A 25,330-nucleotide genomic window follows, 5' to 3' on the forward strand; every position below is an offset into this window, starting at 1 on the left:
CACACGCACCGCGGGCGTAGGACCTCGTTCGTCCCGGCTCACCGCAAGGCGGGGTCTGGTGCTGCCGGGAGGAGTTGGGGGCGGGGGGAAGGGGGCGGCTGCCAGTGGACATGGCGGCGGGCCGCAGCAGGGCTGTGTTTGCCGTCTTTGGCGTGCTTAGTGTTTGTGCGGTCAGCGGCTCTGGACCCGTGGCTGAGGGGGAGACGGGCGGGGAGGCGGAGTGGACGGAGCCTTGGGATGGTGCGGTTTTCCGGCCGCCCTCAGCGCTGGGCGCGGTGGGGGTGGCGCGCAGTCCGGGAACCCCCCGGCCAGGGAGGGAGGAGGCGGTGGACTTGCCCGTGCTGCTGTGGTGGAGCCCAGGCCTATTTCCCCACTTCCCTGGCGACTCGGAGCGCATCGAGTGCGCGCGCGGTGCGTGCGTGGCGTCCCGGGACCGACGGGTGCGGGGGCACTCGCGGACGCGCGCGCTGCTCTTCTACGGCACTGACTTTCGCGCGTCTGAGGCGCCGCTGCCGCGCCTGGCACATCAGAGCTGGGCGCTCCTGCACGAGGAGTCGCCCCTCAACAACTTCGTGCTGAGCCACGGTCCGGGCATCCGCCTCTTCAACCTCACTGCCACCTTCAGCCGCCATTCTGACTACCCGCTGCCGCTGCAGTGGCTGCCCGGGACGGCCTACCTGCTCCGCGCCGCGCCTCCGCTACGGGAGCGCGCGGAGTGGCGCCGCCGCGGCTACGCGCCGCTGCTCTATCTGCAGTCCCACTGCGACGTGCCTGCGGACCGGGACCGCTACGTGCGCGAGCTGATGCGTTTCATCCCGGTGGGTGGGGCCGGGCCGGGGCTGGGGTGGGGGGGCGAGGGGGCGCGTGCGGCTGAGGCCAGGACCCCTGGCGTCCAGGCCGGCATGCAGCACCCACTTGACGGCCGTACTCTACCCCGCTCAGGTGGACTCCTATGGGAAATGCCTGCAAAATCGGGAGCTGCCCACTCCGCGGTTACAGGACACAGCCACAGCTACCACCGAGGATCCAGAGCTCTTGGCCTTCTTGTCTCGCTATAAGTTCCACTTGGCCCTCGAAAATGCCATCTGTGATGACTACATGACAGAAAAACTGTGGCGCCCCATGCATCTCGGGGCTGTGCCTGTGTATCGCGGCTCTCCCTCTGTGAGGGACTGGATGCCCAACAATCACTCCATCATCCTCGTTGATGACTTTGAGTCACCTCAGAAGTTGGCAGAATTTATTGACTTTCTGGACAGGAATGATGAGGAATACATGAAATACTTGGCATATAAGCAACCTGGGGGCATCACCAACCAGTTCCTTCTGGATAGTCTGAAGCATCGGGAGTGGGGAGTCAATGATCCTTTGCTGCCTAACTACCTCAATGGTTTTGAGTGTTTCGTCTGTGACCATGAACTGGCTCGGCTGGAGGCCGAGAAAGCCCACGCAGCCTCTCCTGGGGACATCCCTGGCCCTGAACCTCACATTGCCCAGCCCTCACACATGGACTGCCCGGTGCCCACACCTGGCTTTGGCAGTGTGGAAGAGATTCCTGAGAATGACAGGTAAGGATAGCCGGGGTCCCTGTGGCCATCAAATCAAATGATTGACTTGCTTGCTGTGGGCAGTGAACTAGTACTAGGTGCTGTGGGGTCTGTGTATGAGGAAATGGATGACACGGGCTTACCCTGCCTTTAAGGTGTCAAGAGTCTAGTTGGGGAGATAAGACAAACTGAAAAAGCTCAGTAAAAGATGCAAAATATAATTCAAGGCAACAACATGAAGATCAGCTTATGTGAGCAGTGTTTGCAATAGTGATTCAGAAAAGGCTTTAACCAGAGCAGAGGGGCCTGTTCAGAGGAAGTGATGAGAGACAAAGTTGGGCAGATAAACTGGGGCCAGGCTATACATAGTCTGAATACCAGGCTCAGGAGTTGGACTCTCCTGAAAATCAACTCAGGTGTTTTATTTGGCACCTTCTAAAGGGTGGGGTGGGGAAGAGCAATACAAAGATGGATATTTTGAGAGAGGTTTGTCTGCAGTAGGGTTTACATCTGTTAACCTGGCATAATGATTAATAGTACCTCCTTTCACTCTCAAAAGTACCCTGGTTTGGATGATAAATTATATACGTTCGCTTTAAACAAGATAGGACTGCTTTCAATAGATAATAATGAACAATGGTGGGCAGTATGAATTGGAAGAGAAGTGAGGAAGCTACTGCAGTAAGTGGCAGAAGGTGGTGCACTGGGAAACAAGGTCAGCATGGGAGGTGAGAAAATGTTGAAGACACTTGCAGCAAACCACATCTTTTCAGGGAGAGGTGATAAAAAGATTATTAAGCTTAAGAAAGCAAAGACTGCTAGAATGGCCTGCAGAGACCGACTTGCACAGTGGATGGCAGCAGAGGGCTGTTTATATACACTGCTGACACAGTTTGGTTCTGGGAATGGAGTCCTCCATCAAGTAATTTGTATCTAGTTTATGCTGAACATAGTATTATGATTTAGTAGAAGAGAAGTGTAAAACATTAAAAAAAGAATATATGTTTTATCTAGAATTGGACAGCACTGCACCTTCATTTTGATTATTGAAATAAAGGTGCAACTTATAAGGTAACCATCTAAAGAGGCTCCCTGGCTTTTCTTACAGAGACTTCTGGTTCCATAGTCTGGCCCTTGCCCTGCCTTCCTCTGAACTCCTTCCACATTTGGGAATCCGGAGTGGGCAAGACAGGAAGTGTAACTCATTGGGGGTGGGCTGTGTGACAGATACCGTGTGACAGCTTACTGTCACTTGTACTACTACTAGATTTATTTCACATTTCCTTCCCTTCTAAGGAGAGCCCTGTCCCAGACAGAGACTACTGTATCTGCTTAAGATTTCTTTGACCCCATTCAGAGAAGGCAGGACTCATAGCTGTGCAGAGGTTCCATAATCCAACTCCCATTTTGATGTTTCAGCTGGAAGGAGATGTGGCTGCAAGATTACTGGCAAGGTCTGGACCAGGGGGAAGCTCTCACTGCCATGATCCACAACAATGAGACAAAGCAGATGAAATTTTGGGATTACCTACATGAGATCTTCATGAAAAGGAACCAAAATCTCTAATTACCCTTGCAAGAGCCTTTAACTTGGTAGAGCTAAGGAGATGGAAGTCCTTATTCTACTATGGGACATGAGGGGCACCTGCTGCACAACCTTAATGAACACTGTCTTATCATGAGTTCAAGGAATTCCAGTTACAGCCACTGATATTTTATCTTAATGATGTGTATCCAGTGTCTCAGCTTGTGGTAATAGGGCCTGTCCTCAAGGAGAGATGGAAGCCTCCAGTTTTTGGGATTAGTGGGAAGCAAAAGCCTGAAACACCCACTTGTTTCAAAGTGCTGATCGAACAGAATTTTAAAAGATCTGCATCTTTTTCTAGCCATTCCATCCTCTCAACTGTGATTGGAACAACACCTTGGTACTTGTCTAAGAATGAGGTAAGATGGGGTCAGGTTTACGGTCTTAAAACTTTGATGCTATTCCTTAAATTCTTCATTATTTAGTACCTTTCCTAATCTCTTTTCCTCATCTCCTGCTTTATAAACTGTTAATGTTGGTGGTGAAGCAAAACTCCTGGTGGGTTGTGTTCTGGTTCTTGGAGTTGTATTTTTTATATCATTTACTTGCCTTTGATGTCAAACTTTTTATTTTAAATGGATTTTTCTTTCCTGGTTGTCCACTGTATCTGATGAAGATGCAGTAGCCTTGCCACCATCCCCACATTCATTCTCCCCTGCATTAAACCAGCTATAGGTCTGACAGCTTTTTTTACTGCTGGTTTGCTTTTTTTTTTTTTTTAACAGCATATCTGGAATTCCTTCTCATGAACAGAAAGACTCAATGGCTAATATATGCCATGTCAATTTAATGAATTGTCCTGCTCTATTTTAGGTTAGAGATAGAGACTAAGGCTGGAAATGATGACAGAGTATATCTATATCATTCATGTATATATATATATATATATACATGAATGATATTTAAATGATTTTGAAATGTTAAAATAGACCAGTGCAAATCAAACCGCAGATTTTTATAGGTCTTTGGTCTTTTCTGTCTGCCTAATGAACTCTCTATTTTATTATTTTTATATGCTACAATTTTAAGTCTCATTTTCCCCAAAGAGTCATGAAGATTATGTTGGAAAAAACAGCCCAGCAATATAGTTGTAGCAATTACCTCATATTATGTAGCATTTTTCACTTTATGTGGAGTGAATATTCCAACTTCATTCTATTACCAATATCCGTCTGTACAACTTTATAGTACTTACTGAGACTACATTTTGATGGAACCCACCTAAGGTCCTAACCTCAAGGGGAGGTGAGGCAAGAGATAGCTACAAGTGGCTGGCTAAATAAAAAGCTGTTAGGCAGATTTTGGGGTACAGCCAAACCCTTTTATTGCTGTGGTTTGAAAATAAAGCTTAATGGGCAGTGAGACCGTTAGCTTTTTCTGGGCCAGTGGAACAAAAAAGAATACTTTGGACCTTAGCGCTACTCTGGTTGTAATGTAGTATTAATGAATTATCACTAGAGAAGTTCCATAGCTTATCAGTTTATCTGTTTGTAAATTATGTACTTTTACATACATATACACACACTAATTTACAACCAGATGTATGTGTGTGTGTGTGTGTGTGTATATATATGTTAGATGGATCCCACCCTTAATACTGTGACATCTAAGGATGTGGCCAAGGAGAGCTGTAATTTGGGCTAGATTTCACTGCCAGCGTGGTTCTTTTTCCATTTTATTTTTTAGTAAAAAAATACCCTTCACACCAGCATGGAAAGTTTGCTTAGGGGTGCCTGGGTGGCTCAGTCGTTAAGCGTCTGCCTTCGGCTTAGGTCATGATCCCAGGGTCCTGGGATCGAGTCCCGCATCGGGCTCCCTGCTTGGGGGGAAGCCTGCTTCTCCCTCTCCCACTCCCCCTGCTTGTGTTTCCTCTCTCACTGTGTCTCTCTCTGTCAAATAAATAAATAAAATCTTAAAAAAAAAAAAAAAAAGAGGGGTGCCTGGGTGGCTCAGTTGTTAAGCGTCTGCCTTCGGCTCAGGTCATGATCCCAGGGTCCTGGGATCGAGCCCCGCATCGGGCTCCCTGCTCAGTGGGAGCCTGCTTCTCCCTCTCCCACTCCCCCTGCTTGTGTTCCCTCTCACTGTGTCTCTGTCAAATAAATAAAATCTTAAAAAAAAAAGGTGGGGTGCCTGGGTGGCTCATTCGTTAAGCATCTGCCTTTGGCTCAGGTCATGATCCCAGGGTCCTGGGATCGAGCCCCACATCGGGCTCCCTGCTCCACAGGAAGCCCGCTTCTCCCTCTCCTGCTCCCCCTGCTTGTGTTCCCTCTCTCGCTGTGTCTCTGTCAAATAAATAAATAAAATCTTTAAAAAAAAAAAAAAAAAAGATTTTATTTATTTGACAGAGAGAGACACAGCGAGAGAGGGAACACAAGCAGGGGGAATGGAAGAGGGAGAAGCAGGCTCCCCGCTAAGCAGGCAGCCCGATGCGGGGCTCGATCCCAGGACGCTGGGATCATGACCTGAGCCGAAGGCAGACACTTAACGACTGAGCCACCCAGGCGCCCCAAATAAATAAAATCTTAAAAAAAAAAATAGCAACCCACAAAAGAAGTCAAATTCAGGACTCTGATTTCTGAACTTGCAATCTACTTAAATGCAGGTGCTGATTTATAGTGCAAAATACATATTACTCAAGTGCAAACTAAGGTTAGGAATCAAGTTTCATTATGTGCAATAAAAAGGGTAAGTGCAAAGTGTATAATCATCCTTACCTCTCCTAATTACAGCAGTTCACATTGGCATTTCTTTAGCACTTTTATGTACAAAGTGGGCCAGTTGTTTATGAATGATTGTGGCTGGAGACTCATGCCTGCTTTGTGGACAGTGCTTCCCAGACTTTCTCCTTTAATCCTATCACCATAAAAGTATTCACAAAAGAGCACGGTAAACCAGATGCTAAATGTCCACAAGAGAAAGCAGAACCAATATGAAGAGAAAGTAAACAATGTGAATTTCCTCTGGTTTGGGCCCACTTGCTCTGTAAACAGCAACAGGCTCAAGATTATTGGGCAACAGGCTCAAGATTATTGGTGGCAGAAGTGTCTGATTAGGAATCAGTTTTATTTGTGCTGCTGGGGTGGCAGTGGAGCATGAGACTGATGCCTTTATTACTCCATGTGTTGCAATTTTCTATTTTCTCAGGTTTCATTTTGTATAATAAATAACTTCTTTTTAAAAAGTGTCTTCTGCTTGGTTATATTTCTGGGCTGAGTATGATACACTTGGAGGCTTGGAAAAATATGTCAAAATATTTGCTTATTTAACAAGTATTTATTGTCACTATTCTAGGCACTGGGATTCAGTAAGACAGGGTCCCCTCTCTAATGGTGCTTACATTTTAAATGGATGTCGCTGGTAAGGAAGGCCGTAAATAAACAATAAAAAGGAACAAGGTAATTCAGACTGTGATATGTGCTATGAAAAAAATGTAACAGCTTGATGATGGGGGGATGGGGGATGTAAGGGAAGGCCTCTCTGACAGAAACTGAGACTCAAAAGAAGAAAAAGAACCAGTCATGCAGAGATCCAATGGGAAGATTAAACATCTGTGATAAATGATTTTAATTTTAGCACACTAAATTTTACATAACCAAGTAAATATTGCTCCTCCAAAGTAGTCCTCTTATGAACTAAAAGCTGTTCAAGTTACACTTCCATTACCAGAAACATTTCTTGAAGCTCATTTCTAAATGCCCTGAGAATCCCTGGCACATCTTTGAGTTTTGTAAACAGCTAAAAGTCACTTAGAACCAAGTCTGATGAAGCTAGGCATCACAACTGAAGGGTCAAGTCTATTAAGAATGATACCACCAAGTATCTTCACAGGATTGGAGAGAAGATTAAATTAGACGATAAATGCCAAAGTGCTTAAAACTCACCCTACCCAATGAGATCATTACAAAGGAGAGCAAAGAATATATAGTAGAACATATAAGTAGTAGCAACTTTATTTTTACTTATTTATTTTTAAGTAGGCTCCACACCCATCGTGGAGCCCAATGCAGGGCTTGAACTCAAAACCCACAGTTCAAGACCTGAGCTGAGATCAAGAGTGGGACGCTTAACTGACTGAGCCACCAGGTGCCCCAGTAGTAGCAACTGTTTAAATGAGCCTAACTTTTCTTACGGTTTTGGGGTGGTTTTAAAGGTTTTTTTTTTTTTTTTTTTTAAAGATTTTATTTATTTATTTGACAGAGAGATAGCGAGAACAGGAACACAAGCAGGGGGCGTGGGAGAGGGAGAAGCAGACTCCCCGCCGAGCAGGGAGCCCGATGCGGGGCTCGATCCCAGGACCCTGGGATCATGACCTGAGCCGAAGGCAGACGCTTAACGACTGAGCCACCCAGGCGTAAAATCCAACAGTTCTTGAAGACTCGTCAAAATATAATAAGAATCTGTCCCAACCTAACATCTTAAAGTCTCATATTTTGATTCGCTCCCATACTCTGCCCTTGCCTATGTCAATCATCCTCTAGTTCAGCCGGCTACCACCATAAAGTGTCCTATTTATCGGGTCCTTTCCTGGATGTTCCCGGCCTAATACCGCCCGGAGCCCTCAGGGCCCGGAGCCCACAAAAGAGCGGTCTCGGTCAGCGGACGAGCCCCAAAGACTCTCCTCCTAACCTGCACACAGGTGTTGAACAACCGATGTTGGATTTCCTCATCGGGTCTACAGGGCCAAAAGAGCAAGCTGGCCTCCCAGCTTCCCGCAGGTTGCGCGCCTAGACTCGTCGAGCTCGTAGGGGTCACGCAGGGTCACGCACGGCGACGCAGAGCCTGCCGGGAGTTCGGTGCGCAATGGCGACGCCCAGCCTGCGGGGTCGCCTACCGCGGCTGGGAAACCCGCGGAAGCCTATACTGAAGCCCAACAAGCCCCTCATCCTAGCTAACCGTGTTGGGGAACGACGCCGGGAGAAGGGCGGTGAGCAGTCGGAGCCAGGGAGGCTCCAGAGCGGAAGCCGGAGGGATGCACGGGGCGGCTGGGTGGGAGGGCTGAAGGTAAGGGTTTCCTTGTGACTGAGGGTTCTCGTTCTGCTCCTCCAGAGGCGACTTGTATTACAGAGATGTCGTTGATGATGGCGTGTTGGAAGCAGAATGAATTCCGCGACCAAGCGTGCAGAAAAGAGATCCAGGATTTCTTCGATTGTGCTTCGAGGGCTGAGGTGACAGAAGGCTCTTAGGGTGTCCTCTTGGGAGGAGAGTGGGGCGGGGATACAAGTAATTGTTCTCCTCGCCTCTTGCTACGTGATAGGAAGTCCTTATTTTAAAAAGGCGAGGAAAGTTGTGGGAGCGATTTCACTCACGCCACAGTGGAAAAAGTCATGTTTTGAAGGCATTATGATCTTGAGCGATCTGTTTCACTGCTCTAAGCTTTAGCTATACCAGATGTAAAAGGAGGTTAATATTAATACCCACCTTACAGAATGTTGTGTTAAATGAAGGAATGAATGGGAAAATCATTTTATAAAATTTAAAGTGCTGCTCAAATAGACATTATTGTCTGAAATAGAGCTAAAGATAGTGAAGGGCAGGTTATTTGGATTTTAGCCTAAAATTAATTGCTAGCTCGCATGGTAGCTTCAGGTCATCCAGTCATTTTTAGGTTCTACGTCCCTTTTGAAAGGGGACTGGGTAGATGACACAGATATTTCCAGGCTGGTTAATATATTAATGTGCTTTGTGGCATTGTGAGAACTATTGGCCTAGGTCAGGATAAACTGTAGAGCTGTCATTTTTGTTTTTGTTCTGTCTTTTCAGGGAGCCCGAAAGATGCGATCAATCCAGGGCACAGGAGAATTTGGGGATTTACCCCCCAAGAAACTGAATAAGTTGTTACAGAGATTTCCTAACAAATCTCATGTCAGTTGAAAATGGAGAAGCATTTTCTATGACTGGACTGTAGCTACTGAGAACTATGCAGAGGTGTTTTAGAGACGTTTGCACTGCTCTATTTGAAAGGTGAAAGGAGGCAAGACACCTTTTTTACCCTTTGGAATCATTGTCAGGATGGAAGTTATGCTTTATCTTGAAATAAAATCCTCTAAAGAGAACTTGGCCTTTGTTGTAGATTAGGTTCTCCCTCCATCCTTGAACTCTGTATCCTCCGTGAGACTGGAAGCTCTTTGCTCTCTGATTTGCCCCAGGAGCAGGACAGATTTATTCTTGTTCTGCATTTGAAGTCCTTACACCATTTAGTACCCTTGCCTTTGGATGCAATAAGGGAGTTGAAGTTTGCCTGTATGCAGAGTTTTTTTTGTCATCATTTGTAAGTATTTAGTGACTGCCTATTTTGTGCGTAGCCCCTGCAAGATGCTCCCAGAATAATCAGAAGTTCACAAACTGGTGCACAAAGTTACTACAGATGTATTTTATTTAGTCAACACAATTAAAAATTTCTTTTTGAATTAGATGACCACCTTCAAAAATAGGAAAGATGTCATTAAAAATCCACTTTGGAGCTTTCCATTAAAAAAAAAAAGAAAGGATCTGGCAACACCAATTTCTTATTCCTGCATGGCAATAATCGAGTAGAACTGATTATCATTTGTCTCTATTCTCCATACCTGGAGAATACTTGGCATTGGCCTCTCTCAAATGGTGAAACTTAAACTTATTTGGCAGTTATCTTCTTTGTGTATCACCTGTTCATTCTCATTAAGTTATCCACCTAGTTGCTAAAGGTATTAACTTCTGTGACCCCTTGATATTAGAAACAATTGTATAGTATTTTATGTATACTCTGCCCTTTCAGGCATAACTAACTTAACCTTTCCTATATACGTTAGAGCATTAAATAGACAAAGGGATCAGTGGGGTTTCTAAATCTCCATTGGAATAATTATTCAGATAAAGAAGGGGTCTTGCCTCCCTGACCCCCACATCTTCCTCTTCCTATAGTCCTCATTCCCCCTGGGTATGGCACTGGGCAGTTGCCTGGTTCCACAGCTGAGGCTTTTAGCGGTAGGAAGAAGCTCAGTGCTTAGGCACTTTGGACTGGACTTAGGAGTTCTTAACCTAGGGTCAGTAGATTCCCAGTAAGAGGTCTGTGGACATGAATGGGAAACAAATTTTATCTTTAGCCACAACTGAAATTTAGTATTTCAGTTAAGACTGAGGGAAACAAACCACAGTATCAGCAATATCTATGTGAAATCATATTTTCATATAGTAGGTTGCAGATACCTCAATATCGTACCCATCACTAGCTTCAAAATTATGGTAGTTATTACACTTGCTGCTGGATCTTACTTAATGTGTAAATAAAGAAGTATTACTATGTTACAAATTTGTTTTATTATTTTTAAAATTGTATTTCGACATAATTGGTTTCCTTTGTAATTTTTCTTTTTATTTTGTGCATTTACAAACAATCTGAGAAGGGTGTCTATATAGAGACTTCACCAGGCTGCCAAAGGGTCCGTAGCACAAAAAAAGGCTAAAACATCTGAACTCAAAGGACCCACTGACAAAACAATACAACCATTTCCTGAAATCAAGTGCATTCTTTTCGCGGTGCTTCCCTGGTGAGACCCTGTAACAACTCTGATGGAATGCAGGCTTCTGGACTACAACTCCCAGAAGGTGATGCGGTCCCAGGGCCTATCCGGAGTTAAAACAATAACTCCACCCAATAGTTCCTGTGTTATCGCTTGACAGCCTACGATTCCCGGCATTCATGGCGGCTGTTTATTCCTTGGGGACACTATGGACGCCGAGTTATTGCTGGGATCTGTAGTCATTTCATATACCTCTGGGGGTTGGCTTCCTCTTACGGTATCTGAGGCTGGGTTCGAGAAAAAAAGGCAGGAAATGCAGCAATTAAACAAACAGGTCCTCTACATCTGCCCGTACCGGGTCCGGTTCCCAAGCGCGTGAGGGCGGAAGTGGTGGTGGCCGGCGCGGCCGGAAGTTCAGATCAGCTGATGGGGGAGGCGGCGCCGCAGCCGCCTAGAGGCCCCGGCTGCCGAGCGCTTCGTCCGGGCCCTGAGTCTCGGATACTGGCCACGATCCCCGTTCGCACCTCGCAGTTGGGCGAGGCCCGGTTCCATATCCCTTCCAGGCTTGAGATCCTCGTCCGGCACGGCCGCCCTGAGCGCCCCGGCCACCCCCAGCCCCGGCTCGCCCCTCAGGCCCCGGGCCTCCCCTCAGCCCCCGGCCGGCGGCCCAGGCCCCGGATCCGCGGGGGGGGGACCCGGCCCCGGGGGGTGCAGGCCCCATGGAGCTGATGTTCGCGGAATGGGAGGACGGAGAGCGCTTTTCATTCGAAGATTCGGACCGCTTTGAGGAGGATTCGCTCTGTTCCTTCATCTCCGAGGCCGAGAGCCTCTGCCAGAACTGGCGGGGATGGCGCAAACAGTCCGCGGGGCCCAATTCCCCCACTGGCGGCGGTGGCGGAGGTGGCAGTGGCGGTACCAGAATGCGAGGTGAGGGTGAGCGGAGGGGGAAGGGAGCGGGCTGGCTCTGCTCAGGCCTTGCTGGGGAGCTGTCCCTGCTCGGGAGCTGTCCCGGACCGCGAGCTGTCCCAAGCCCAGAACGGACTTCTGGATTCGCTTTTCCAGTCTCCTGGGGTTGGCTTCTCCCCACCAGCGTGTGTGTGTGTGTGTGTGTGTGTGTGTGTGTGTGTGTTGGAGTGATGGCTGGGAAATCCTGGGTTCGATAGGATTAGCGACAGAAAGTAGATCTTTTGTGGTTCATTTGCCTTAGAGATGGGGTAGGAGAAAAAACTCGTCTGACTTGGGAATACTCACCGAGTTCAGCGTGGCGAGCCAGAAAATAGAAGAGAAGGTGGGTAAGAGGTGGACTGTGAAGAAGGGGCCACTTGAGATGTGTCAGCTCCATTGTAAAGTGCATTGGGAGCTTCCTCTTAAGGGTGATGACCATCTCTGATCCTGGCTACACCAAGAAGGGATTGCATCCAGAGGAAAGTGGAGGTGAACTGGCCTGTGAGAAGAGATTCCACAGTTACATAGGTTCACATCAGAGGCTTGGTTCTGGGCCATATTGAACATCTGTCTCCTAGGAGCCGAGGCTGGGACCACTGGATTAGAGCCTTAGATTTCTATCATCTGGGGCCCGGGGAAGAGTGTAGGTAATTGGCTCTAGAGTCTCCATAAGAAACACTCTTCCTGCTTTTTTGCTGTAAGCTTCTTTCATCCTTGGGTCTTTCAGTGAATTAACTGATTAGTGCTGTGAAGAATTTTCCTTTTATTAAAGGGGATTGAGCGGAGAGTGATGATAAGTGACGCTCCACAGGCTCAAGACTCACCACATCCTTTCCCTGCCTTCCTCATGGCACAGTTTTTGTCCTGGTCCTCAGTGCAAGCTGACTTTTTTCAGCAGTTGGGGTTGTGATTCTACTCCGGCCATTCCAAGAGTCCTGTTTTCCAAACTGCCCTACAGAAATTTTTAGCACCCCTCTGGGACAGAGAGAAATGTACACATGTCACTTGTTAGGAGTGGTAGTGTTCAACTTCAGTTGGAGAGGTGGCATATGTTCTGTGTACACAGACCCACAGGCCCACAAAGATCATAGGCAGTTTCACTGTGGGTCTTCTATGGTCTCTCTGCTTCTTTCACATTTGCATGTGTGGGTAGTCTTGGGGCTTAGAGCTCTTTCACTTTGAGGGAAGTAACCAAAGTCATGTTGGTGAACATTCTCAGCATACCAATATCTTCCTGAATAGGTTAAGATCTAGGAAAGCATGTCCTTCCCCAAGCCCCCTGCCATCCTGGGCTATCCTCAGTTGCTCACTTGTGAAATAAGGAGATTAACTTCTTTAAAAAAGGTTTCTTTCAGCTCCATGATTTTCTGATCTTTTTTCTAATCTGACTAGCAATTTGTGGAGATATGTATGCAGTCTATTGTGTTTCACCACTTTTTGATTAAAACAGTGTAGGAAAGCTTGAGTGGCAATTCCATCCTGCTCCAGGTGATAACAGGTTCCCCTGGGATAACCCATCTTCCTCCCATCCCATCTTCCCAGGCTTCCATTGTAGGAAGCCAAGGTTCGGGTGTGCCAAAGGACATGCAGCCTCTCTTAACTCCTCTGGGCTCTGGCCCATCCTCACTCCTTGGGTAGAGGTCTAGAGTCATCTAGAGAAAAAGGAATAGTAAAAAAGCAATTAGAGAAGAGAATGTCAGAGGAGAGACATTAACAACGTAATATGAATCTAAAGTGCTAGGTATAAGGGAAATTAGATGCCGAGCCATGTGAGAGGGGTTACCTGCTAGGATCCTGGAACACACCTGTTTGGCCAGGAGTTTCTGGGATATCCCTGGTATCTTCTGTTCTAGACCTTAGGTAGCGGGCTGTGGGCTGCGGTTGATTAGCTCCCCACCCCGAGATGGGAGTCTTAAGGGTTAATGTATCCTAACAGGAGGGTCCCTTGGTTTTTTTATCCAGCTCTCCCCTTCCTTTCATAGTGAAGTGGGGCCCAAGAAGTTAGGCCCTGGCATTGGTGCCAAGTAATCATGGCCCTTTTCATTTCCCCTTCTCTTTACCCTCACCCAAACATTTGTCTCCAAGATGGACTGGTGATCCCATTGGTGGAGCTATCAGCAAAGCAGGTGGCATTTCATATCCCATTTGAAGTGGTGGAGAAAGTTTATCCCCCAGTGCCTGAGCAGCTACAGCTCCGAATTGCTTTTTGGAGCTTCCCTGAGAATGAAGAGGATATCCGGTGAGGCTAAAGGACTGATGGTGGGGAGTGGGTCCTGATATTCCACACTGTGTACTGGGCTTCGTACAAAACAAAGATACTGTACTGGGGGCTGTGGTAAGAAGAAGATGAGGGGAGGAGAGTGCCTGGGATTTTCCCCCAGAGGGAGTGACACTGGAGAGAGAGTGCCCAGGGCGTGGGGGTCTCTGACGGGGTCTCTAGAAGGCTATTTGCTGAGTTGTGCCCGTGTCCTCCTCCTCACCCCCAGGCTGTATTCGTGCCTCGCCAACGGCAGTGCAGATGAGTTTCAGCGAGGGGATCAGCTGTTCCGCATGAGGGCTGTGAAGGACCCACTGCAGATAGGTAAGGGTGCCCTCGTGCCCTGTGCGGGCCCCCCCCGCCCCCCCCCAACTCCTCCCATCCCCTGTGTTAGGAATGAAGGACCTACTGCAAGAAGCCAGAGCAGGTTGTCAGAATAACTGCAGGGCCAGGGGTGCGGGCGGAGAGTGATGTCCTGATGGCTCTCCCTGACCATACCCATGTTTCTCCCCAGGGTTCCACCTGAGTGCTACAGTGGTGCCACCTCAGATGGTCCCCCCCAAAGGGGCCTACAACGTGGCTGTGATGTTTGACCGCTGTCGGGTCACTTCCTGCAGCTGCACCTGTGGGGCTGGGGCCAAATGGTGCACTCACGTCGTGGCACTCTGTCTCTTCCGCATCCACAACGTGAGGCCCTCCCAATTTATCCCGGCCCTATCCTACGCTCCATCCCCCCCTTCTCTGCTGCATGCCTGGCCACAATGTGAGCCCCCTCGCCTCCCTTAATCTGCCTGTCTTTCCCCAGCTCCAGCGTCAGCAAGCCTTTTCTCAGCTTGTTCTGTTTCTCTCTGTGTCCCGTTCAGGCTTCTGCAGTCTGCCTGCGTGCCCCAGTCTCAGAATCCCTGTCTCGGCTGCAGAGGGACCAGCTGCAGAAGTTTGCTCAGTACCTCATCAGTGAGCTCCCTCAGCAGGTGAGTGAGGATGGCCGCCCCTCCTCCAACTCCAAGCTCCGGGACCGCATGTAAGTCTTCACGGTAGACCAGTGCCTCCTTGGGTCACCTGTGCCTTTGTCCCTTTCCCCGTCAGATCCTCCCCACAGCCCAGCGTCTTCTGGATGAACTCCTCTCTTCCCAGTCAACAGCCATCAATACGGTGTGTGGGGCCCCCGGTGAGTGTGGAGAGAAGGAAGGGCGGTAGGAAGGAAGAAAGCGGGTCGTGCAGAGCACCACTTCCTCAAAGCTTGCTGTTGTCAGGCGAATCCAGGTCCCTGTCTCTAGGTAACTGACTGCCTATCACCCCCAGACCCCACAGCAGGGCCCTCTGCCTCTGACCAGAGTACCTGGTATTTGGATGAATCGACACTCACCGACAACATCAAGAAGACACTGCACAAGTTCTGTGGACCCTCGCCTGTGGTCTTCAGGTAAATTGGATCTCTTTACGCCTGTGTCTGCGGCAGAAGGGAGCGTCCCTCAGGCTGTTGACAGATCCTCTGTTCTGTGAATACCCGTGCTTCAAGAATTTTTGTCCTGGACATCCTTTTCCCCCTATACCCTGTATTTTGGGTCGGGACCCCTTTTGTGTCAAAGCCCTGGTGCACTTTGACCCGTTGAAGGCGGCCCCATCTCAGGGTGAGCATTTTCCACTCCCCTGCCTTCACAGTGACGTGAACTCCATGTACCTGTCTTCCACGGAGCCTCCAGCTGCTGCTGAATGGGCATGTCTGCTGCGCCCTCTGAGGGGCCGCGAGCCAGAGGGTGTCTGGAACCTGCTTAGCATTGTGCGGGAGATGTTCAAACGGAGGGACAGCAATGCTGCCCCCTTGTTGGAAATCCTCACCGACCAGTGCCTCACCTATGAGCAGGTAACCCTCCAGAGCTGGCTAGGCCCGTCGTGGCTCATTTTCTCCTTCCCTGGACCTCATTACCCTCTTGCTGACAGGGGCGCTGCGGAGGGCCGCTCTATCTTTCTCTCTGTTTGCAGATAACAGGTTGGTGGTACAGCGTGCGCACGTCCGCCTCTCACAGCAGTGCCAGTGGGCACACGGGCCGTAGCAACGGGCAGTCCGAGGTGGCAGCCCACGCGTGTGCCAGCATGTGTGACGAGATGGTCACGCTGTGGAGGCTGGCTGTTTTGGACCCTGCACTCAGCCCCCAGCGGTGAGTCTCTCCCCCGGCTCACCACAGCGCGGATGCTGGGCCCGCCCGGGACAGACCCGGCGCTCGTGTCCTGCGCACACACAAATGTGCTGTTCTTCTAGCCCTGGGGAGATGGCAGGTGCTGAGCAGCAGGGTTACCAGTGACTTCGGAGTCCTTTTTCTGAGAGGATTTCTCCCTTCCCTCCCCTAAGTAGCTCCCACTTTGCCAAATACCTGAGTGTTGGAGTGATGTGTATGGGCTGGCTCAAGAAGTGCTTCCCTCGGCCCTTCCGCGGGCCCCTCCTCTGGGGCTTATGCCTGCTCTGTCTCCTCCCATCCCTTCTCAGGGCGGGATGTAGCCTCCCTGCAGCCTCCCCAACTTTGTTCCCACAGCCGCCGGGAACTGTGTGCGCAGCTACGCCAGTGGCAGCTAAAGGTGATTGAGAATGTGAAGCGGGGACAACACAAAAAGACCCTGGAGCGGCTCTTCCCCGGCTTCCGGCCGGCGGTGGAGGCCTGCTACTTCAACTGGGAAGAGGCCTACCCGCTTCCCGGTGTCACCTACAGCGGCACTGACCGGAAGCTGGCGCTGTGCTGGGCCCGGGCCCTGCCGCCTCGGCCCGGCGCCTCCCGATCTGGGGGCCTGGAGGAATCCCGGGAGCGGCCCCGAGCTCTTCCTTCTGAGCCCGCTGTGCGGCCCAAGGAGCCTGGGGCCAAGCGCAAGGGATTGGGTGAGGGGGTCCCCTCGTCGCAGCGGGGGCCCCGCCGCCTCTCTGCTGAGGGGGGAGATAAGGCTCTGCATAAGATGGGTCCAGGTGGGGGCAAAGCCAAGGCCCTGGGTGGGGCTGGCAGTGGGGGCAAGGGCCCAGCAGGCGGTGGGAGCAAGCGGCGGCTGAGCAGTGAAGACAGCTCCCTGGAGCCAGACCTGGCCGAGATGAGCCTGGATGACAGCAGCCTGGCCCTGGGTGCAGAGGCCAGCACCTTTGGTGGATTCCCTGAGAGCCCGCCACCCTGCCCTCCTCCCGGTGGCTCCCGAGGTCCTTCCACCTTCCTTCCTGAACCCCCAGATACTTACGAAGAAGATGGTGGTGTGTACTTCTCAGAAGGGCCCGAGCCTCCCACAGCCTCTGCGGGCCCCCGTGGCCTATTGCCTGGGGAGGTCTGTACCCGGGACGACCTCCCTTCCACAGATGAGAGTGGCAATGGGCTCCCCAAAACCAAAGAGGCAGCCACTGCAGTCGGAGAGGAGGATGATGACTACCAGGCATATTATCTGAATGCCCAGGATGGGGCTGGGGGCGAGGAAGAGAAGGCCGAGGGCGGGGCCGGGGAGGAGCACGACCTGTTTGCCGGGCTGAAGCCGCTGGAACAGGAGAGCCGCATGGAGGTGAGGACGAGGGTGCTTCTTAGCCACAGCTGGGAGCGGGGCCAGCTGGCTGTAGTTGGGGGTGTCAGGACCGTAGCAAGGCCGTTAGAATCCGGTAGTGGGCTCCTAACTGGCCTCCCTGCCTGCAGTCTCTTCTCTTCACTGCTTCCATATTGATTTTCCTGAACTGTCTGATGGTGTGACTCAGATACTTAAAAGTCTCCAGCATTTCTCACTGCCCTCAGTTTAAAATTGAAGGTCCTTGGCATGACCTGTGAGGCTTCACTTGGTCTGATCTTTGCATGCTTCTCCAGACTCATCTAGCTATTCTGTCCTTTTTACTGGTCAGCTGAACCATTCCTCTAGCTTGCCATGCTTTCTCTTGCATCCTTACATTTGCACAGATTGGCCTTTCTGCCTAGAATGTTCTTCCCTCACCTTACCTCCTGTTCCTTCTTCAGGTGTCAGATATCGTAGAGATCACTTCCTTGAGGAAGTTTTCCCTGAGATTGCCTCTCTGCCCCAGACCCCAGTGAGCTATCTTACCCACCTGTTCCCCTCTTGACCTTTCCCAGGGGTAGCTGGCTTCACACTGGTTTGTGTGTTTGTGTGTTTGTTTCTGTGATCAGACTGTGAGTTCCCGTAGTCTACCCAAGACCAGTATAGGGCCTAGCATGTAGTAAGTACTCATGGGATGTTTGCCGCGTGAGTGAGTATGGTGTCCTGCCCCTGGAAGTTAGGGCTTCAACCTGTGTGCTGCCCCTGTGCTCTCCAGGTACTGTTTGCCTGTGCTGAGGCCCTGCACGCGCACGGCTACAGCAGTGAGGCCTCCCGTCTCACCGTGGAGCTTGCCCAGGACCTGCTGGCCAACCCACCCGACCTCAAGGTAGAGCCGCCCCCTGCCAAGGTGAGAGACCCCCACCTACCTCCTTCCCCACTTAGCCCTAACCCTCTTCTGTGCCGCACCCCAAGCGAGAGCCTCCTCCTCACTCCACCAAGATGAGTCAGATTCATCTGCCTGCCTCCTTGTACTTCCCTCTTTAGGGCAAGAAGAACAAGGTATCTACGAGCCGTCAGACCTGGGTGGCTACCAACACCCTGACCAAGGCAGCCTTCCTGTTGACAGTGCTAAGTGAGCGTCCAGAGCACCACAACCTGGCCTTCCGAGTTGGCATGTTTGCCTTGGAGCTACAGCGGCCCCCAGCTTCTACCAAGGCCTTGGAGGTCAGAGGTTCTGTCTGAGCCTTGTACTGCCCTCTCCTCAGAGCCTTGCAGCTCGATCTCCATCGAAGTAGTAGAGGTCTGAGCCCCTTCCTATACTGATAGGTGAAGCTGGCCTACCAGGAGTCTGAGGTGGCTGCCCTGCTCAAGAAGATTCCTCTGGGTCCGAGTGAGATGAGTACCATGCGGTGCCGGGCAGAGGAGCTTCGGGAGGGGACGCTCTGTGACTATCGGCCCGTTTTGCCTCTCATGTTGGCCAGTTTCATCTTTGACGTTCTCTGTGCTCCAGGTATGGCACACGACTACAGCAAGTAGGAATCTTGGGGTAGGAGTAGTTTTCTCTAAGGAGAAACCAAGAGCCCCAAGGCTCTGAATTGCCTTTAGGACCCATCAGGCAGCTTCATGAGAGGTCTGGAATGATAAGGGTCTTGGGTTCCCTACATTTCGTTCTTTCCCATCATGCTTCTGTCTGGCTGACTTACTCCAACTTTTATCTAGTGGTTTCTCCCACGGGTTCCCGGCCTCCGAGTCGTAACTGGAACAACGAGATGCCTGGGGACGAGGAGCTGGGATTTGAAGCAGCAGTTGCTGCCTTAGGTGAGTCTAGCGTTATCTTGAGCACATCTGTGAACTAAGCCTGGCCCAGGCCATGAAGGGCGTGAGACATGGCCCTGTTTTGAAGGGGCTGTAGGGTAGTGGGACAGCCAGAATGACACGAATGAGCCAAGTAGTGCCTGTGAGACAGCCAAGAATTAGGAACAAAATGTTTGCTATGGCTGTTGGGGGTTAGAAGGGCCGCGAAACAAAAATCTAGGAGGAGGACTCAGGGTGGGTGTAGAATATGAAATGTAGGTTCAAAGATCAGCTAAGTTTTTGATAGGGGGTTCAAAACACCATGAATAAAGACACAGGGGCAGTTAAGTCTTGATCAGAGTGAGGAGTCCTGCTTCCCTGAAGTGATGGCTATGCTGTGAAGGCAGAGTGGGCCAGGTCACGAAGGTCTTAAAAAGCAGGTCAGAGCTAAGGCTGGATGTAGTAGGCGATGGGGACCTTCCACAGCGGATGTGGGTTGGACCAGAACTCCTTATGTCATACGCTGGTGGCTCGGCAGCCCTGGCCTGTTCACCTTTGCTGTCTTGGGAGTTATGGCCATTCTCAGTCCCTGTGAGACCTTTCTTCTTACAGGTATGAAGACAACAGTGAGTGAGGCAGAGCATCCCCTCCTGTGTGAAGGCACACGTCGGGAGAAGGGTGACTTGGCACTAGCACTAATGATCACTTACAAGGATGACCAAGCCAAGCTCAAAAAGGTAGGGACTGAGGAACTGGGATTTTGACAGGCGGGGAGCAAATTTTACCACCTTTCTCCAGAATTCCAGGACAACGAGGAAAGGGCTATTCTGCTCATAGGAGATTAATGGAGAATCTTAGGGACACTTCATAAAGAATAAGACCAAATTAGGGGGAGGGGGGAGTGGGTGGCTCAGTCAGCTGAGCGTTCAACTCTTGATTTCGGCTCAGGTCATAATCTCAGGGTCGTGAGACTGAACTCTGTGTCGGGGTCTGTGCTGGGTGTGGGGTCTGCTTGGGAGTCTCTCTCCTCCCTCTGCCCCTCCCTGCTGCGCTTGTTTGCACATTCTCCCTCTAAAATGAAAAACAAAACTAAAAAAACCGCTGCTAAAAAAAAAAAAAAAAGACTACGACCAATGGTTCTCATAGGAGCGCTTGGGCAGGGGGTGGAGGAAGAGAAGCAGAGAGCATAAAGTCAGTTATACGTTTATTTCAATATTTATTGAATATCAATATACTCAGCCCTGTGATTGTTAGGATATCAAGATATGTAAGCCAGCCCCTATCTTGGGGGGGGGGGGGGTTTCCTATGGTTGTAACTGGGGAAGGCTTCCTGAAGAGGTGGTATTAAGCTGTTTCAAAGAGAGAGGAAGGTAATAGACATAGAAGTCAGGAGATAAAAGGCATCTTGTCACTGCTTCTGTTCTCCAGATCTTAGACAAACTGTTGGACCGAGAGAGCCAGACGCATAAGCCCCAGACACTGAGTTCGTTCTACTCCTCCAGCCGCCCAGCCACAGCCAGCCAGAGGTCTCCCTCAAAGCATGGGGGCCCATCTGCCCCAGGGGCCCTGCAACCACTGACCTCGGGCTCTGCAGGGCCTGCTCAGCCAGGGAGTGTGGCAGGGGCTGGGCCAGGCCCCACTGAGGGCTTCACAGAGAAGAATGTGCCTGGTGAGGTGGGGGCACTGGGCAGGGGGGATGAATGGTATGGAACCACGTTGGGGTCCCCTTTCCTGAGCTTATCCCAATGTCCTGTTTTCCCCACCTAGAAAGTTCCCCACATTCTCCCTGTGAGGGTCTCCCATCTGAGGCAGCTTTGACCCCAAGGCCAGAAGGGAAGGTTCCCAGCCGCCTGGCACTTGGCAGTCGTGGAGGCTACAATGGACGGGGCTGGGGCTCCCCAGGGCGGCCTAAGAAGAAACACACAGGTATGACAGCCTGTGGGATGATATGGAGGGAAGGATATTCCTGAAGTCTGAACTCTGGAACTTCTGGCTTCTGAGGACTGACTTGTCTTGGGTTAGGCATGGCCAGCATTGACAGCAGTGCCCCTGAAACCACGTCGGATAGCTCCCCCACCTTAAGCCGGAGGCCACTTCGAGGGGGCTGGGCCCCTACCTCCTGGGGCCGAGGACAGGACAGTGACAGCATTAGCAGCTCTTCTTCGGACTCTCTCGGCTCGTCGTCGTCCAGTGGAAGTCGCCGGGCCAGTGCCAGTGGAGGGGCCCGGGCGAAGACCGTTGAAGTTGGCAGGTCAGTGGAAGAAGTCCCCGTCTCCTCTCATCTGGCCCCACCCTCAGAGCCACCCGCCTAGTGTCATCTAGCTGTCGTTCCCCCAGGGACCCCACTTGCCCTGGGCTCTCCCAACCCACCTCGATACCCATTTCAGAGAAACCCCAATCCCCGTCCCTACCCCATCGCCCCTTCAGGTACAAGGGCCGCCGTCCCGAGAGTCATGCCCCCCATGTACCCAATCAGCCATCAGAGGCAGCTGCACACTTCTACTTCGAGTTGGCGAAGACGGTGCTGATCAAGGCAGGGGGCAACAGCAGCACTTCCATTTTCACACATCCATCTTCCTCAGGGGGCCACCAGGGTCCTCACCGCAACCTGCATCTTTGCGCCTTCGAGATTGGGCTTTATGCCCTTGGCCTGCACAACTTTGTTTCTCCCAACTGGCTCTCACGTACTTATTCTTCCCACGTTTCCTGGATTACAGGTAAACCCAGTGTCTTGACTTGGGTTTGGGAGGGGGTGTTAACTGATAGAGTGGAGAGTCTTATCCTTGTGGAATTACCGATCGGATAGGAGACCCCATTCCCGCTCCCCAGCAGTGCCCATACTAACCCCATTCTGATTTTTGCTCCTTTCCCTGAAGGCCAGGCAATGGAGATTGGCAGTGCAGCTCTGACTATACTGGTAGAATGCTGGGATGGACACCTGACACCCCCTGAGGTTGCATCCCTGGCTGACAGGGCGTCACGGGCACGAGACTCCAATATGGTGAGGGCAGCAGCGGAGCTAGCCCTAAGCTGCCTGCCTCATGCCCATGCGTTGAACCCCAATGAGATCCAGCGGGCCCTGGTGCAGTGCAAGGAGCAGGTATTTCTACAGGCAATCTGGGGACCTGCTTTGAGGCATCTGGGCAGGGGCATTGGGCATGGGGAAAACTAACGGCCCAGCTCTTGATTGCCATATCCCGAAGTTCACAAATTATCTAGTTTGTCCTGATATGGTGATACTTGACATATTAATGCACTTTCACATCCATTACTTCTTTTACCTTATAACTCTGAGATCAGGATTATTCCTATATTATAGATAAGGAAATGGAGGCCTATACTTTAGGGACCAAGGTGATCACCAGGCTGAAATCCTTAGGGCAGGCTTTGGGGAGATAGATAGATAGTGGAATTGGATGGGAGTGGCTAAGTTAGTCTGGAACTGGGACTATAACCTGGGTCTTCTGCTGGTCAGCAGGTGTTTGTTCAGTGTCTGTGTGAAGCATTCATTGCTCTGACACAGACTCTGAGCATTGGCCCTGACCTCTGATGCCTCCCCGGGACCCGGGAACCGGCCAGTTCAGAGGGACACGCTGGAATGTCATTTAAAACCATGCCTGAGTACAGCCCCTCCCCCTTAACCCTCTGCCCCTCCCTTCCAGGATAACCTGATGCTGGAGAAGGCCTGCATGGCGGTGGAAGAGGCAGCTAAGGGTGGGGGTGTATACCCCGAAGTGTTGTTTGAGGTTGCTCACCAGTGGTTCTGGCTCTATGAGCAGACAGCAGGTGGCTCATCCACAGCCCGTGAAGGGGCTACAAGCTGTAGTGCCGGTGGGATCAGGGCAGCTGGGGAGGCTGGGCGGGGGCTGCCTGAGGGCAGGGGGGGCCCAGGGGCTGAGCCGGTTACAGTGGCAGCGGCAGCAGTGACAGCAGCAGCCACAGTGGTGCCAGTCATCTCAGTGGGGTCCAGTTTATACCCAGGTCCAGGACTGGGGCATGGTCATTCCCCTGGCCTGCACCCCTACACTGCTCTACAGCCCCACCTGCCCTGCAGCCCTCAGTACCTCACCCACCCAGCTCACCCTGCCCACCCAATGCCTCATATGCCCCGGCCTGCCGTCTTCCCTGTGCCCAGCTCTGCATACCCACAGGTGAGACCAGTGTTCTGCTGGGGGGGCAGGGGGCGGGGGCTGGGCATTGGGAGTTCATGTGGGGTTGGAGTGGGGTACTCTGGGAGAACAACAGGGCTGTCCTGGTGAGGTGGTGGAGGTCTGGGGGACCCAGGCTAACTAAGATAAGAAATGTAGGGACACCCAGTTGTAGGCCAAAGGGGGAGAGACGCATCTTAGTATCATTTCCTTCTCTTCTCCCTGTCTTTAGGGTGTGCATCCTGCCTTCTTGGGGGCTCAGTACCCTTACTCAGTGACTCCCCCCTCACTTGCTGCCACTGCTGTGTCTTTCCCCGTCCCTTCCATGGCACCCATCACAGTACATCCCTACCACACAGAGCCAGGGCTCCCACTGCCCACCAGTGTGGCCTGTGAGTTGTGGGGACAGGGAACAGGTGAATGGAGGGGAGGTACACTGGGCAGGGGAGATGGGGGAGGAACCCTCTCTGTCCCTTTGTGGGCTGTGAGTTGCTCATACGACTTTCGTTCCCCTCCCCTCCCCCCCTGCCCCCACCCAGTGAGCAGTGTCCATCCAGCATCCACGTTTCCAGCCATCCAGGGTGCCTCGTTGCCGGCCCTGACTACACAGCCCAGCCCTCTGGTGAGCGGGGGGTTTCCACCACCCGAGGAGGAGACACACAGTCAGCCTGTCAACCCACACAGCCTACACCACCTGCACGCTGCCTACCGTGTTGGTGAGAGGAGGACCCCTTCTGTGCCCCCACCTGCAGTTGTGCCACAGGCTCTTCGGTGACCCCTCCCTCCCCACAGCTCTTCATTTGTTTCCTGTGGGGTCAGGTGTACCAGGTTGGGGTAGAGGAGGAAAAGGATGTACCCCCACCATGTGCCCACCCTTTTCTCCCAGGAATGCTGGCACTGGAGATGCTGGGTCGCCGAGCACACAATGATCACCCCAACAACTTCTCCCGCTCCCCCCCCTACACTGATGATGTCAAATGGTTGCTGGGGCTGGCAGCAAAGCTGGGTAACACCTCCCCTCCCCAGGACCATTGTCCGCCCCCCACCCGCTTCCCCCACCTTCCTATCCCAGACCTCCTTCCTAGCTCTTGCTCAGAGTTGAGGCCTTGGTCGGGTATGTGTGCGTGCGCGGGGGGCGGGGGGTTACCTCAGCTCCTGGGGTGGAGGGCGGCTCTCTGCCAGGCCAGAGCTGAGAGAGGAGAGTTGGGTCCCTAGGGCAGAGGTGGCCACCCCCGTCTCATGCCCCTCCCCCTGCCCCCCAGGAGTGAACTACGTGCACCAGTTCTGTGTGGGGGCAGCCAAGGGGGTGCTGAGCCCGTTTGTGCTGCAGGAGATCGTCATGGAGACGCTGCAGCGGCTGAGCCCTGCTCATGCCCACAACCACCTGCGTGCCCCGGCCTTCCACCAACTGGTGCAGCGCTGCCAGCAGGCATACATGCAGGTGACAACCTAGGACGCGTGGAGGAGGGGGGAGTCCCTCCTGGGCAGGCAGGGAACCAATTCCCCCGCTTGCTGGGGAGGATGGGCCTGGTGCTGTGCTTAGTGGCTTCATCCTGTTCCAGTACATCCACCACCGCTTGATTCACCTGACCCCTGCCGACTACGACGACTTTGTGAATGCGATCCGCAGTGCCCGCAGCGCCTTCTGCCTGACACCCATGGGCATGATGCAGTTCAACGACATCCTGCAGAACCTCAAGCGCAGCAAACAGACCAAGGAGCTGTGGCAGCGGGTCTCACTCGAGATGACCACCTTCTCCCCATGAGTCTGGCCCCTCTAGGGTCCTATACAGGGACACAGGCCTGTGGCTATGGGGGCCCCTCACACAGAGGGAGTGAATCTTGGCTGGACAGATCATCCCCACTCAGTTCTCTGGTAGCCCAGACTGGCAGCTGCTCTTGGGCCGTAGCTTGGGGCCAAGATGTCTCAGACCCTAGAAACCTAGGGTTGGGGGAGACAGCCCTGTCTGGGAGGGGGCATTGGGTGGCCTCTGGTATTTATTTGGCATTTATAAATATATAAACTCCTTTTTTACTCTAGTCTGCCTGGG

At 51.8% G+C, this 25,330-nt stretch overlaps 3 protein-coding genes across 11 annotated transcripts; all 3 read left to right on the top strand.

Annotated features, from left to right (window-relative positions):
• Positions 1-104: 104 nt before the first annotated feature.
• Positions 105-7,821, top strand: FUT11 (fucosyltransferase 11). Of its 3 annotated transcripts, none has more exons than XR_004301722.1 (4): positions 105-818; positions 943-1,568; positions 2,967-3,491; positions 7,769-7,821. XR_004301722.1 is itself a non-coding variant. In XM_032423626.1 (3 exons), the coding sequence occupies exons 1-3, from the start codon at positions 111-113 to the stop codon at positions 3,112-3,114; spliced, it is 1,482 nt and encodes a 493-aa protein (XP_032279517.1). In that variant the 5' UTR covers positions 105-110; the 3' UTR covers positions 3,115-4,855. The 3 variants fall into 3 exon arrangements, 1 of the variants encoding a protein (XP_032279517.1); XR_004301721.1 differs by lacking the exon at positions 7,769-7,821 and adding an exon at positions 6,424-7,073; XM_032423626.1 differs by lacking the exon at positions 7,769-7,821 and having other exon boundaries at positions 2,967-4,855.
• A 68-nt stretch (positions 7,822-7,889) lies between these two features.
• On the top strand, positions 7,890-9,185 carry CHCHD1 (coiled-coil-helix-coiled-coil-helix domain containing 1). Its single transcript, XM_032423627.1, has 3 exons — positions 7,890-8,056; positions 8,179-8,297; positions 8,893-9,185. Exons 1-3 carry the CDS (start codon positions 7,933-7,935, stop codon positions 9,001-9,003), a joined length of 354 nt encoding a protein of 117 aa, XP_032279518.1. The 5' UTR covers positions 7,890-7,932; the 3' UTR covers positions 9,004-9,185.
• Positions 9,186-10,800: 1,615 nt separating this feature from the next.
• ZSWIM8 (zinc finger SWIM-type containing 8) lies at positions 10,801-25,330 on the top strand. 7 transcript variants are annotated; one of them, XM_032423614.1, is made up of 26 exons: positions 10,801-11,558; positions 13,662-13,815; positions 14,063-14,157; positions 14,348-14,520; positions 14,697-14,804; positions 14,920-15,001; positions 15,136-15,256; positions 15,496-15,697; positions 15,817-15,992; positions 16,365-17,358; positions 18,113-18,244; positions 18,382-18,561; positions 18,664-18,847; positions 19,057-19,155; positions 19,744-19,868; positions 20,560-20,800; positions 20,899-21,057; positions 21,154-21,382; positions 21,559-21,848; positions 22,008-22,231; positions 22,794-23,282; positions 23,512-23,695; positions 23,819-23,995; positions 24,166-24,285; positions 24,610-24,720; positions 24,842-25,330. In XM_032423614.1, exons 1-26 carry the CDS (start codon positions 11,351-11,353, stop codon positions 25,300-25,302), a joined length of 5,718 nt encoding a protein of 1,905 aa, XP_032279505.1. In that variant the 5' UTR covers positions 10,801-11,350; the 3' UTR covers positions 25,303-25,330. The 7 variants fall into 7 exon arrangements, with proteins under 7 accessions (XP_032279505.1, XP_032279506.1, XP_032279508.1 ...); XM_032423615.1 differs by having other exon boundaries at positions 18,113-18,223; XM_032423617.1 differs by having other exon boundaries at positions 24,542-24,720; positions 24,842-25,319.

This window comes from Phoca vitulina, unplaced genomic scaffold, assembly GCF_004348235.1.
Source record: "Phoca vitulina isolate PV1807 unplaced genomic scaffold, GSC_HSeal_1.0 scaffold29, whole genome shotgun sequence".
NCBI classification, from domain to species: domain Eukaryota; kingdom Metazoa; phylum Chordata; class Mammalia; order Carnivora; family Phocidae; genus Phoca; species Phoca vitulina.